This window comes from Echiichthys vipera (genome assembly GCF_963691815.1).
Source record: "Echiichthys vipera genome assembly, chromosome: 6".
Lineage (NCBI taxonomy): Eukaryota > Metazoa > Chordata > Actinopteri > Perciformes > Trachinidae > Echiichthys > Echiichthys vipera.
In genome coordinates, this window is record NC_139831.1 from 3,088,108 (window position 1) to 3,103,491 (window position 15,384).

Below are 15,384 nucleotides of genomic sequence, written 5' to 3' on the forward strand. Positions count from 1 at the left end.
GCCCCGGGGAACTCTTGCAATAAGGAACGTTCCTCAATGTGCAAAATTAAATGGCGATTAATTGCGTTTCTTTTTTTAATCGCGTTTTTGTTTCTGTAATTAATTGATCGTAATTAAGGCGTTAAAGTCCCAGCCCTAGTTGGAACAGATAGTTTTGACCTACCAGCAGATGGGTTCATACAACGGGGTTCATAGATTTTTATTGGTGTCAATTTCATAAAGGGTGACCAAAAAAATCTGTTGACAACTTTTTTTTTACCTCTTTCCTTCGCCTCAGGTTCTTTGTTCTCTGACCAGCATCCATCAGAAATGGACGCCCTTTGTCCTTCTCCTCCTGGACCCAACAGACCCCAGCGTCACTATGAGAGGATTGGAGGACGAGCGGGAACCTCGTAAGTATTAGGACGTCTAATATGCACCCCCATCAGTCAGTAATGGGGGGGAGGGGGTATATGGAGAGGTATACGGGGCGTTAATCCACAGCCGTGTGTACTGGCAGGGGTGGTCTGCCCAAGTAAAGTCTGTGTGTGGGAGACACTTGAATACTGTCACCACAAAAATCACCCGCCCTAGCCAGAAACAACAGTGCCCGTCTGAAACGTTTCCTGGTTCTAACGCAGACTCAACTTTGTTCCCACAGATTTTGTCAGACTCTGATCCACCTCTTGAAAGGGAACATCGGTACGGGGCTGCTGGGGCTGCCTCTGGCTGTCAAGAATGCAGGCCTGGTGGTAAGTACACAGAGAGCTTATTATCTGATCACAACAGGTCACATGTCGGGTCCGGAGACACAAAATTAGATTTCGCTCCCACTCCTGTCAGATGTTCATGGCATTAGAGAGGCATCGGCCGGCTGGTGTTGTACGGTGAGCGTTTAGTCAGCTTTATTTTTCTGTGGAAGGCGTTTTATTGTCCTGTTGTGAGCAAGGACCAATATGTAATGAAATATTCCTCCACTGGTACTTCTGATGTCCCAGGAGCATTTCTTCCCTAAGCCCTGACCCTGGCTCACAGTATCGAGTGGAGCGCTGTGGTTGCGGTGTGAAACATTTACATGTCGCACCAAAGTGAAATATCGTGGCTGCAGTAGTGAGATTATCCTTCTGTGAGCGCTTTATCACCACAGCCAAAGTCCATGCAGAAGTGTCATGCGACCGGGAGCCACACAGATGAAGTAAAGGCCAGGACAGAAAGAACAAATTACCTCACCGTCCTGTTAGGGTTTTACGTGTACCTGACTCATCGTGTCGATTCTATAAAAAAGAATGCTTAGTAAAAAGTGAAATCATGATATTAGGAACATCTTTGGCCCAGGAGTTGAAAATTCATACCATATAAAACACGTCACCCCCCTTTTCTTCATGCCTTATTTCCTTTGCGGCACTCTGAATGAATTTCCTCGTCATGTAAAATATGCACATTGGTTTGAAAGCAACTGCTGATATGCCGACAATATATTGCACATGGGTAACAGCCTCTTTAGTTGTGAATATGTAGTTGGTTCAAGGTTCTTGAAGTACTTCATGATGGTGGAGGTTAGTGCTACGGGGCAGTAGTCCTTTGTGGGACAGGGACAATGGCGTTCCTCTTGAAATGTGGGGATAACGGCTGTGACTGGTTAAAAATGTCTGTGAAAATGTCCGCCAGTTGGTCTGCACACACTTTGAGAGCCATCAGGTCCAGGTGCTGTGTGTGGATGAATCCTTTTGAAGGATCTGCACGCATCTGCCCTGGATGTGTCCACCTCCACAGAGCTGGGTCTGTCTGACGTTCCTGTCTGTTATAGTGAAGGTTTGCGTTGCCACCGTACTCTACGGGGGAATTGTTGGGTCTGTGTAAATCATAAATAAGTCATAGAGTGTGGTCTTTACCTACTCTGTAAAGTGTCCTGAGATAACTTTGGTTATGATTTGGCACTGTAAATAAAATTGAATTGAATTGACATTGGTAGTGAGCAGGATTCCTGGGCCCTTTTATACTTCCACAGCCGTGGAGTCAAAGTGTTCACGTCATCTGGAAGAGATGCAGACATGACCTCAGCGCTGCTGGTTTTCCTCTTGTAGTCTGTAATAGTGCCGCCCGCATGTTTCTGGTGTTGGAGCCCTGGTAGTTAGACTCCACCTTGTGGTTCCACTGGGCTCTACTAAATTAAGATCATCCCCATGTTTAACAAACTATTTCAGTATTATTCTGTGACTTTGCGTGACACGTGTCATTTAATCTTCACTGTTAATATTGCCCTTCAACAGCCATGCAAACACCTCCCTCCCTCGTCCTTTTTGACCTCTCTGGCCTGTCTTCCTCTCTGCAGGTCGGACCTGTCAGCCTGCTGTGCATGGGCCTCATAGCGATCCACTGTATGAGGTTGCTGGTGAGATGTTCCCACCACCTCGGCGCAAAGTAAGTAAAAACAAGTATTAACGCTCGAAATCCACGACTTGCACTGGATTTCTGTCACGTTAACTTACATCGGGCTGGCAAAGTGGACTTAAAGTGAAAGTCCGGCGTGAAATCATCCCAGGGTCTTTTCGGCAAATGCACTCATCAAATAATCCATCAGCTGGATGAGTCGCTAACAGCCGGACATGGCTAACAGTGATTAGCTCAGGGCAGCACGGTGAAGGCATTCAAACGTCTTTTTTAACCACTAATACTGCTGAAAATAACAGCAAACCTCTGCAGCAGCATGAGAAGAGTCCCTACACACAAAACAAAGCACCAATGGGCTCCTGCCTTTGGGATTGACTTTGGTAATCCACTTGATTGGACTTTACTACAAGAGGAGCTGGTAACTTTTAGGGGGGGTCTAGAATACTTTTGACTTAACTCGGCAGAGAAGCAGCAGGATGAGGTAAAGTGGCTTCAGTTGAGATTCTATGTCCGTGGGGTTTTACATGATTTAGTCTCTCCCTGTAGATGCAGCTGCCACCGATTGTTTCCAAAAATGCAGCCTGGAGATAGTTTTAGTCTCTATACCTCCATTCCCTCACAGCAGCGCCTCTGTGACCGGATCCAAACACACTAACGCTGTACCCGCTGTAAAACCACAGCTTTGTTTACAGAGCTGCCACCGTGCCAACAGTGACTTGTGTGTTGTGGCTGACGGACAGATTAAACTCTATTTAGGAGTCTCTCCACCCTTTTCTCCTGTGTAATCAACAGTAGAACATGGGCGCTGAGTTTTATACACACCCTTCAGTCGGCTCCACAAACCGGACATAATGTAACTGTGACGAGCTCCACCCATCGCAGGTGTATCATTGTGTAACTGAACCTGTGAGCCAGTAAACCCCAAGTATGATCCGTTATCTTTTTTACAGCCCTGAGTGTGTGATAGCTGGTGACTAACACACTCACTTATGCCACATCATGGATTTCTATAAGTGTGCGTTGCAGTTGGTGCTAACAGTCAACCCGGCTGTCCACAGGGTCTCCCGCCCTTTGCCCTGTTCAGGCAGGGATATACAGCAGCCCCGCCCTGCCACGCTGAAGAGGATTAAGAGCACATGAATGAAGAGCTTCCACAACGAGTCTCGGCTTCTACAGAAAAAAAGTCTGAGAAATACAGAGAAACAATGCTGCCACTTCCCATTCTTAGGTTTCTTTATTGCAGAGTCAGAGTCGTCACTTCCTCTTGTTCCCTCACAAACACGCAGCCACAGGTTGCATTTACTCAGCCTATAAATATGGACTTCTCCCTCCACATATGGATGGAAAAACATTAGATTTCCTCTACGCCTTTCGCTGTTTAAGACTGTTATTCTTAGAGGCTATTTAAAAAGCTTTATTGGCAGTTTATCATTTCATAATGTCGTGCTTATCTGATCTTACATCACTGCTAAGAGTTTTCCTACAGCTTTCATTTTCGTTTAAGGCTTTTCATGCGTTACTAGGAAGCCTCCGATGCGTGTAAACGTCTGTAGCTGTGTGCCTGCGAAGCGTGATGGTGCCCAAACAAGGAAAAACACACTTCTCTGTGATTAAATAGAGATTGAGATCTTATGTAATATGTAAATGGTGATGCAGAATCTGTGTTGAGAGGTTGTGTCAGTTTCAGCGTCTGTTCCCCCGAAGATAGAATTGAATCCAAACCGATCAATACATTATGTCAGTTAAAAGATGTGAATTTATTCCCCCCCCCCCCTCCAGGATGGACAGGCCATCTTTGACCTACGGCGAGGCGGTGCAGTACGGGATGGAAAACGTGTCTTGGCTGAGGAGACACTCGCAGTGGGGAAAGTAAGACGCATGTTTCACCTACTAAGTTTACAGCTGTAGCAAAGGCTTTATTTGTTTTTGTTTTTTTTTACTATGATTTGAATTCAGTAATTCATGACCGAAAGAACGAGGTCACGGGTACAAGCGGCCGAAATGTGTTTTCTCAGGAGGGGGGCTGGAGTCTCCCTTAGAGAGAGGGGGAGAAGTTCAGCATCCGTGAGGAACTCGGAGTAGAGCCGCTGCTCCTTTGTGTTGAGGTGGTTCAGGATCATCTGGTAAGGATGAACCCTGGGCGCCTCCCTAGGGAGGTGTTCCAGGCACGTCCAGCTGGGAGGAGGCCTCGGGGAAGACCCAGGACCAGGTGGAGAGATTAGATCTCCACACTGGCCTGGGAACGCCTCAGGATCCCCCAGTTAGAGCTGGATAATGTGGCCCGGGAAAGGGAAGTTTGGGGTCTCCTGCTAAAGCTGCTGCCCCCGCGACCCGACCCCGGATAAGAGGCTGAAGATGATGAGATGAGATGAATTCAGTAACGTACATATTTTAGTAGGTATCTCATTTGTACCACTTTAGAGAAGAGTTCTGGTGTCTTCCAGAGGCTCTCCCACTATGAAATATAATTATGGCGCAAACCTTTTATATTGTAAATTCTTGATTTTATTAAGAAAAGTAAAGTCAGTCATGTGCTGCTCTTTTGTCCTTATATTTCTGAGGAATTTTCTAATAATTCATGAGTAGTTTTTTGAACATGTTTGACTCGTACTTTGCAAAACTCATTCACAAATACGTCTTAGTCTTGAAGCGACAGACCCATCGAATGCAGCGTCGACAGCAGTCGTAATCAAGGATGTTGGTCTGAAAATGTCCTGTCAGAAGGTGTCTTTATACAGAAAAGCCGTCACATCGGCAGCCAGGCAAAGGCGTCAATTTGCTGTCCTGTCGGTGTGAAAACGAGGCGTAATATTCCTCTTTTCCCAAAAGCCGGCTTCCTGGGAAAGGCGTGAACATGTGACGTGATGCAAAGCACAACGTACAGCATATGCGCGTCAGAAGAAGTCACCACCCTAGTGATCTGGCGATTTCTGACTCTCTGTACCGCGATGTTCAGCCTCTCACAGGTTTAGCAGACTGTCACGCTGCTCATCTCGACAGTCGATATTTTGCTGTCGTGTTGGACGTGATGACCAGGCGATGACTTGCTTTCTCCTGGTCCTGTGATCAGCTGTTTCCTGCTCTTTAAGTTCCAGGCTGTGGGCAGAACGACAGCTCCGGTCATCGACACCTCCGCCCGATGTTTTTGGCATTTTGCAAATTGCCGGCTTGCTCTCCAGTGTTTACACCTACAGTTCATCTACGTGTTAGTTCAGTATTTTACTCTGTAAGCATTCTTACCCTCTCTCTCTCTCTCTCTCTCTTTCTCTCTCTCTCTCTCTCTCTCTCACTCGCTCTCTCACTCGCTCTCACTCTCTCTCTTTCTCTCTCTCTCTCTTTCACTCGCTCTCTCTCTTTCTCTCTCTCTCTCTCTCTCTCTCTCTCTCTCTCTCTCTCTCACTCTCTCTCTCTCTCTCTCTCTCTCTCTCTCTCTCTCTCTCTCTCTCTCTCTCTCTCTCTCTCTCTCTCTCTCTCTCTCTCTCTCTCTCCCTCCCTCTCTCTCAGACAGACGGTGAACGTGTTCCTAATCATCACCCAGTTGGGCTTCTGCTGCGTCTACTTTGTCTTCCTCAGTGACAATATCAAGCAGGTCCTGCTCTCTCTCACACACACACACACACACACACACACACACACACACACACACACACACACACACACACACACACACACACACAGACACAAATGTTAATCTTTGACAGCTCTATTTTGTATTCAGAGGTCCGTTTAATGCAGAAGATGATTCATAACGCTGCTCCCTCACCTCTCACCTCTGAAGGGGAACTCTTAGCATCAGCGAGGCTCCACCTTTGCACAGTCGGCCTTTTCTTTTGAAGCAATTAAAGAATAAAAGAAGCTCCTGGTGAATCTGCAAACCTGCACAGACCTCCATGTTTCTCCCTGTCTTTTCGTAGTAGATGGTTTTGCTTTCACCTGCATAGGGACTAGGAAAGTAGTTTTTATACATGTCCCTGATGTAAATCAACTTAATATAAGTTGTTATTTTGCCTGAAACTTAAAAAGTAAACCTTTATTCGAACACCAATACCTAAAAGCACTATAATCTCCGGTCTGACATGTTGTCTAATAGTCTACCGTCCACCGCTCGTCAAACAACTTTGTGAGCTTGTTTGCTGTGTCAACGTAACACGCAGGCTGCTGTGTTGTCTGACCTTTGACCCGCACAGCTCTGAACATCTGAATAAATCTATCGTGTTTAACTGTACTAATAAATGATGAGGATGAGCATAAAGCATAAGGTGTGAACCTGTTCCCTATACTCTGACTGAGGAAATTCCATAAATCTATATTCAGACTGTCACATGAAGGCTATCTGAGGTTATATGGCAGTTCCCATAGTTATGCAAGAGTGTTGCCCACGTATGCGCATGAACTCAAAGAGAGAGTGACAAGGTTTCAGTGTTTACTCTCACCTATCTACCGCACTAGATACGCATGAATAGGTCACCAGCATCAAAGTGGCCACAGTGATTTCCACAGCGTTGTTGATGGAGGATTTATTTGCTTGTGCTTTAAAGGAATTCATTGAAATATACTCTAACAACATCTAAGAGTCATTGTACGTGTCACAGCACGCAAACATGAAACAAACTCAAATACAGCTTTAGAGGATTTGGAGGAACTTCATTCCAGTTTGTTGTAAACTCAACTATTCAGAAGGAACGCCTCTATGAATTAGTTGTGCAGAGACTCTGGTTATAGTCAGCCTGGGTGTGATGGCAGTTTCATATAAATCTCTTTGTTTTTACCTCTTTGACCAAGCATTCTTCTACATGGCTGTCCCTTTAATTACGATTGCCGTGACCTTTGACCGGTGACCTTGTTACCACATACCTGCTGAGCTCATGTTATGGTTGGAAATCTGGGAACTTTACTGTTTTACCTCACTGAGAGTGAAACGGACTAAATTCTTTAAAGTGACACGTCCTACCTGTGATTTAAAGTGAAATTCCAGCGTAAAAGCATCCCATGGTCTCAGGGCAGTACAGTGAAGGCATTAAAACGTCTTTTTTAACCACAAATGCTGCTGAAAATAACACCAAACCTGTGCAGCAGCATGTTAAGAGTCCCTACACATAAAACGAAGCGACTCCCTGGGAGATCTACGTTAATAGTTTATACACACAAAAAACGGTCTCAATGGCTTATTTGATGTGTCAAAAGAGACCATGGGATGATTTTACGTGGGAATTTCACCATAAGACGGGTTACAATGTCGCAGTTTGTGCGTCTGCATCATGTCAAGTACGCTCTGTTTGGTCGGACCCTATATTCTGTAGCTGTCCTGGATAGACTTCATGTGTGCAGTACAGTTTCACACCACCAGATGGTGGTGTCTGTCCACTATGGTGGTCACCTTTGCTCAGCTGCTACATCAACCTCACCAGGCAGACTGCAACACTCAACGAAACAACTCTGTGTTTATTAGCAGTTGTGACAGTCAAAGTGTCCTTGGGCAAGACACTGAACCCAAAGCAGCTCTTCTTCCAAACCTGTTACTAACACAAACTCGTGCTCCTGAAATTAACGATTGGATCAGTAATTCTACAGAAACTAAGTCTGTGAACATTTGAATCATCAGCTCATCGTGCAACTTATTTCTCTAGTAAACACATCAAATATTTGCTGAGTATAGCTTGCTTTTTTATGTTTATATTATTGTAAGTTGCAATAAATACTTGACTTAAATCATTTGATAAAGAGATAACCAAGAGCTGCGGGGTTCTCCTCAAAGCGATTTCAGTCAAAACATACTGGACTTGGTTATTTGGCTAGGAAGACGTTTCACCTCTCAATCAAGAGGCTTCATCAGTTCATGTACGCATCTGACCAGGCTGGGACTGGACCAGGACCAGGACCAGGCTGGGACTGGACCAGGACCAGGACCAGGACCGGGCTGGGACTGGACCAACTAGCTGGTGTGAGATCCAGGTATTTAACCTCTCACAAGGCCGATGATGTCACTGAAACCCTTTGTGCTCCAAGTGCCAACGACCGTCGTTAGAGTGGCAGTCGTTGATGGGAAGTTGGTTTGGACTTGGTTAGTGCTGGTCCAGTCCCAGCCTGGTCCTGGTCCTGGTCCAGTTGTTGGTGGGAAGTAGGTCTGGACTTGGTTAGTGCTGGTCCAGTCCCAGCCTGGTCCTGGTCCTGGTCCAGTCGTTGATGGGAAGTTGGTTTGGACTTGGTTAGTGCTGGTCCAGTCCCAGCCTGGTCCTGGTCCAGTTGTTGGTGGGAAGTAGGTCTGGACTTGGTTAGTGCTCTATTGAGTCTTAACGACAGTCGTTATAGTCACAGGAGGCCTTTTGTGAACAGTTGTTCTTTGAGGTTAGATTTTTGAATCTCTTGGAGCACAAAGGGTTCCAGTGACATCATCGGCCTTGTGAGATTTTAAATACCTGGATCTCCACACCAGTTAGTTGGACCAGTCCCAGCCTGGTCCTGGTCCTGGTCCTGGTCCTGGTCCAGTCCCAGCCTGGTCCTGGTCCTGGTCCTGGTCCTGGTCCAGTCCCAGCCTGGTCAGATGCGTACATGAACTGATGAAGCCTCTTGGATGAGAGGTGAAACGTCTTCCTAGACAAATAAAGCAATTTCAGTCAAAAGCAACTGAAATTGCTTTGAGGATAACGACGACCTGGACACATGAGAATATTCACAGGCTTATCGCAGAGGGGTTTTCTTTTGGGTGTAACTGGAGAATCCCTCTCGCTCACCTGTTCTCATCACAGGAGTGAGCGCAGCTGAAATGTCTACGATTCCTAATGGAAATATCCTCAGGCAAACATTTCCAGTAGAATCGGTTTGCTTCCTTCCCTGACTCGTTTCTCTGTGCTCCCCTCCACTCTTCACCTCCACTAGGTGGTCGAAGCAGCCAACGCCACCACCTTCAGCTGCCAAATGAACCAGACCAACCAGACCCAGGTGCTGGTGCCGAGCTTCGACTCCCGTCTCTACATGCTCTGCTTCCTGCCCGCCATCATCCTGCTGGTTTTCACCCCTGACCTCAAGTACCTGGCTCCCCTCTCTCTGGTGGCAAACCTGGTCATGACCGCCAGCTTGATCCTCATCTACTTCTACTCGCTAACGGTAAACGCCGCATTTATCTGGCCTCTCTTTGGGGTCGGTTTGGCTTTAATCGCCATTCATTCAGAGAAGATGTTTGCTGCTTCTCAGCTCTGCACAACATGCACATAATAAACCAGATCTCTGACGCGAGGTTACAAACCACATTAGTAAACCAAGAGACGTACACACTCCACATGTACTGCAGCAGTGTGATTACTCCAGAATCCTAGTTAACATGCAGGCGGTCAGTACACACATTAAACCATCATTATCTTTTTCAACCAGGATTTGCATATTTGAGCTGCAGTTCCTGCCCGTCTTGTAACATGACTACGTTTAAACCTGCAGTGCAGAACTTTTCAAATGAGGGCAGAGGGAATGAAAAGGCGGAGTGATGTAGCACTAGTATTTCACAAATACCAACATGTCCAAGACTGGCAACACAACACCTGTGTCTGCGCTTGTCTGTTTTCTGACTGTAACTGTGTGTTTGCATTTGTGCTGCGGCCTGTCTCGGCCAGATCATCTCAGTCGGACCCCCCTCGTTAAATACAACTTAAACACAAAACAAAAGACGTCATTATAGAAACAAGTTTTATGGGGCGAAATAAAAAAAAAATCTCATCAAATATGTTCAGTATTGAAACTTTTCAGCTGCTGAAACCAACCTCACAGTTAGTGAAGTGAAGCAAGTGAAGCTTTTTTATGTATTTTATTTGAATATATCAAACAGAGTAGGGATGATTATTATCTGCTGGTGCAATTACACTTTTTCTATCTGTGCCTCGTCCTGCACACCCTCAAGAAAACAAAGAGTTGGGTTTCTTCATCAGAAAATTTGATGAATAAAAATATGAAACTCAAATCTGCGGAATATCAGATTACTTAGTTTGCTTAAATAGATCTAATTATCTATAAATTTGAAAATGGAAAGGTTTCACTTGGTCGTGACAGGCTGACAAAAGTTTCTCCAATCAGTTAAAAGTGTAGTTTGGCACCAACACTCAAGTAATCACTACACACAATACATTCAGGTCCGTTCTGTCGTGTGTTAGGAACAGATTAATTGTGTACATGACTAAAATCTGAATCTGGGGATATGATTTTCACGTGATCGTTTCTTCTCCTAGGTTTAAAACAACCCCCGTACTTTTCTCTCCTTCTCTTTGTTTCTCCCCTGCTGATTGGTTTCTGGGGTTCTTATGGATAACAGGACAACTGGTAGCGACAGAGTCTCCAGATTACCTGCTTTTTCCGGCCGTTGTGCATTTCATCATACACTTTCCGCGCTTTTCAGATATATAGCAGCAGCCGTGCTCCCTGAGAAATGGCCTTGCCTTGAAAAAAGCAATTTCTTGCATCAGAAATCCTACAAAGATTCAGCACTAAGAGATATATGTGCTCCATAAGGTTTTCATGTGGCTGATGAATCACTTTAGCAAGGAAGTGTGGGGGGAACGCGAGGGCACAGAGGCTGTTCGCACAAAGGTCTGGAAGCTCGGACTCTCATGTAACTCGGCCTGCTTCTGTTGCCCTTGCTGTGTTTTATCTCTTGTTTAACCCAAAAATCTATACAAATATATTTTTTAATTCAATTCAATTTTATTTATAGTGTCAAATCATAACAGCAGTTATCTCAGGACACTTTACAGAGTAGGTAAAGACCACACTCTATGACTTATTTATGATTTACAGAGACCCAACAATTCCCCCGTAGAGTACAGTGGAGACGAAAACCTTCACTATAACAGACAGGAACGTCAGACAGACCCAGCTCTGTGGAGGACGCACATCTGTCTGCACCGGAGAGAGGAAGAGAAGGAGAGAGAGAGAGAGAAAAGACGGACAGATGGACAGAGAGAGACAAAGACAGACACAAAGACAGAGACAGACACACTTCCAGTAACTATAATAATATCTATAGTAATGTGAATATGACTTATTAATAGAGCAGAAGAGTAGAAACAAGCACAGCTAAGGTGATAGATTATAATAGTAGCAGGAAGCCACATGATGGTTTTAAGAATTTGGTTCACCCTTGCGACCTTCACTTAATCGTAGCATGAGTTGTTGTCGCATAAGTAACATGAAATGTGTTCTTCCAAAGTGAAATCATAAGGGAGGGAAGGCAGAGGCGACCTTTTCTTATTCAGGACCATTCGATTCAAGGCAATTCAAAGTGCTCCACGGGGCGATGGGAATACATTAAACATAAGATGTTAAGAAAACATAAAAATTGCTTTTACATGACAATAAAAAACAAAAGGAAGGGGAAGCAACAAAGAAATTGCCGAGGCATTCTCAGCAGCTGGAGATGAATCTCAATGGCTTGCCTTTTTATTCTCCCGCTCGTGTTATTTTGCAGTAATGACGGGTCCCTCTACAACACGCTGCTTATTCCACAGCTACTTACCAAAGGCCCTGATCACATTACATTATTTTATTACAAGCTAATGTAATCCGTGTCCTCTCAGCACGAGGTGTCGTTCTTTAATATGATGACAGATTAAACGAACGGACCTCTTGACTACAAATGTGACATGTTCAGTTGTCTGGTTCAGATTTAACAAAAGAGCCAGTGGGGGGTTGAACTCAAACGCGCCCTGGGAGTCTCGGGTTATACAGCTTCTGCAGAATGTCGTATTAATGTTTATGTTTTTTCTCCTGGTTTCTCTGCAGAACATCACGTACCCCATCAACCTCCCAAAAGTGGGCAGACTCAAAGACTACCCTCTCTTCTTTGGGACGGCCATCTTTGCCTTCGAAGGGATCGGAGTGGTAAGTGACGCACTGATGATGACTGAATTATAAATCAGGGGTTAAACGAATTAACAGTCATCTTCAACCGCTTGTCCCTGTCGGGGTCACGGGGGGCTGGAGCCGATCCCAGCTGACATTGGGCGTGAGGCGGGGTCCACCCTGGACATTGAAACAGTTAAATCCCACATGTTATGAACATGAACATTTACATGAACATGTTCATGTGGATAGATTATCCGGGACTATTTCTTTCAGTTGTAAAACTTGCACAAAAGGCAACTAATGCACCAGTTTGATTAGGATTCATATTTTGCTTATGGTAATTTCCAGTTCAGAGTAAACAAACATTTCATGCTGCCCCTCTATTGCTCTGTTAAATCAACTGTGTGCCTCCTCGTGCATTACCTGACACTACCACCTGCTAACTTTATCAATGCCCAATACATATGCTTGATCTGGTGCTTAGTGCCTCTAGTGCACACACAATTAAATACAAAATAAACAATATTAATATAATAATCAAACTAAGGAAATAGCTTTTACAATGGCATCTGAATAGGCGTCTTTGCATTTACACCTTGTATAATGAGTGTATTTCAATGTGCAAAGGCCGAGTATTATGGGGACAGGGTCTCCTTACTGAACAGCTTAAATATGATTTCAAGAGCGGAGGAGCCGTTTGGTCCATTCAGGAATCCATCAGGGTTCCCAGGCGTCCTGGAAAACATGAAAGAAATGTAAATTTAGTTCTCCAGTCATGGAAACACCTGGTAATCGATTAAATTGACCAAATATCCTGGAAATAATCTGATGTCCTGGAACATTTGAACTGGATTTTAGCCCTTCACTCAGATCACCTACGTAAACCTGTAGGTGTGCATTTAGTTTGAAACTCCACTTGTTGGTGGGATGAACTGCACGGTAGGACACGTGAAGGCGGGTTTACCAAAGCTTCAGCTTCCACGGCATCACTCCCCGGAGCAAAACGGACCTGCAGCAATCTTTTAGGTGTCAAGTCTATATTTTGTGGAGCTGTGAGCGGGTGAAATGTGTCAATATATAAACTTAAATACAGGCTCGAGGCCCACACAGCAGACATATAACAATACGTTACATAGATATTAAATACTGGGCCTGCTGCTAAATTCAATACATACACCTCCAACACAAAGTCAAAGCAGTTATGAAGAAAATATTACACCTCAGGCATCCCAGCTCTATAATCACACGACCTTTAGTGAGTGGTGAGTGCTTTTCTGTATATTTCACAAAAAACTCTCTCCTGGGAAATGGTTCCTTAACCTTGTCTGTGTGTTCATATCACTTACATCAGGGAGAAGCCTGATGCCTGGATGTATATACTGAATTAAAACCATCAATCAGCGTAATCCATTAACCACTATAATGTGAAGCAGCCTTGTCATCCGTCATATTTCAGGTATTATTAAGCTGTGTTGACATCTAGTTGCAAGAAAGGCTTCCAGGACCGCTCGCTGCCATGTTTGTGTGCCATTAGCCATTAGCATGCATCGCGCTCTACTCAAGCCTCACGTAAATTACGTTTTGAAGCATGCCGTCTCGATTGAAATGTTGATTATATGTGATGCCAAGTCTACTTATGGATCAATAACAAATTATTTAATGGGATGAATAAGATCAGTATGTACTAACTGTATGTCCTGTTTGTCCTGTATATACATGTATAATGTATTTCTATTATAACCCATCATTTTCATTTTTAATGGTAATAACATATTTAATAGCATTTGATTGTCCTTAAGGCATTAACGCTTTTTAATAATTAATACACAGAACTTATGGATTATGCATTTTTATGAGCATGGAGAGAAAAGATGAACATCGTGCGGTCACTTTTCTTGTCAACACACAAAGCAGGTACATTTTTAGTGCAGGAAAGTTGAAGAGGCACGCACATCCAAAAAGAGAAGTACTGGGTGCCGGGGTAAAAAAGCAGAACAAGGGTAAATGGGGAGTCCGTACACCAGAATCAGCTCCAAATAGTGATTTTAATGCACCGGCCCCCAGCACTTCATCAGACGTGAGACAGAGTGGGAGACACCACTCCTTAAAAGCACCCGGGACAAGTCACGTGATCAATGCTCTCAAAACGGATTCAGAATGACAATGCAAATAAGACATACATGTGTACACACACAAATATAAATTTACACTCCACAATTTACCCAACCAAGAAATTTTAAAGTGGGGGGGCATGGAGGAGTGAACTGCGAACGAATGATGGAATATGTCCCGGCCCTTTGAGTAGAAGTAGAAGCATAGACTGTATAAATGAAGCCTGTGTGAAACAGTGATTCATGGCCGTGGTGGCCGATGTTGACTGCTGTCCTCTGATCTCAGCGCGTCAACTACCGGCATGCTGATGGACTTGCTTTTGCCCTGTCGGCGCGCGGCTCCTGCCGCTCTTGCTACGCTCTTCTTTGTTGGTTTCTAAATCCTCTTGGCAACAGCTCGCTAAGCTCCGCTCTATTTTTGTTCTCAATCGTTTCTCTCTGGTTAAATTTCTTTCTACTCTGAAAAAAAGAAAGGTTGACACAGAGAACCGTAAACTTTCACTGTGAAGCCTGTGTTCACTCTGCAGCCATATCGGTGTGTAAAGAGTCTAAGTTGAGAAGGCATTTTCAGGAAAATCATGCTAACTTCATCACCACTTTCCCACTGAGCTGTAAAAAATACTCTACATTTACGTTAACGTTAACCCCCCCCCCGCCCCCCCCCACACACACACACACACACACACACACACACACACACACACACACACACACACCTTTTTCACCCCTGACCCGTTTTTATGCCTTTAACATGAACTGCTCAGATGGTTCTTTAGAAGAGAATTCATCCTTGGTATTCAATTAACAGCATCCAGAGTGTGGAGAAAACATCACATATTACAGTCGATACGTTGTGTGCCGTACAAGAGAGCTTTGGTCTTTTGCTGAAATGTCAACACACATTTAGTCTTCATTATTACGTCAAGAAACCAAAATCAAGACATCACAGCCTGAGAGGAAGTGACATTTTAACATGGAAAAGCTCACAGGAACATAAAGACATTTAGGTTTTAAGTGTTTGGACTGTTACCGCTGATGTTGTTCAAATGTCAAAGGAGAGTTTCACACATACATTCAT

General features: G+C 44.4%; 1 protein-coding gene across 2 annotated transcripts in view; it reads left to right on the forward strand.

The window, feature by feature from the left end:
- The window catches only part of slc36a1 (solute carrier family 36 member 1), a 57,988-nt gene that overhangs the window by 6,808 nt on the left and 35,796 nt on the right, over positions 1–15,384 (forward strand). For both annotated transcript variants that reach the window (XR_014593235.1, XM_083915105.1), the window contains exons 3-9: positions 278–392; positions 641–731; positions 2,312–2,400; positions 4,150–4,239; positions 5,875–5,959; positions 9,247–9,474; positions 12,133–12,231. Coding sequence is in view for 1 of the 2 variants with exons in the window: in XM_083915105.1 (XP_083771231.1) it covers positions 278–392; positions 641–731; positions 2,312–2,400; positions 4,150–4,239; positions 5,875–5,959; positions 9,247–9,474; positions 12,133–12,231 (797 nt within the window). In the remaining variant the exon portion in view is untranslated. The remainder of the gene's footprint in view (positions 1–277; positions 393–640; positions 732–2,311; positions 2,401–4,149; positions 4,240–5,874; positions 5,960–9,246; positions 9,475–12,132; positions 12,232–15,384) is intronic.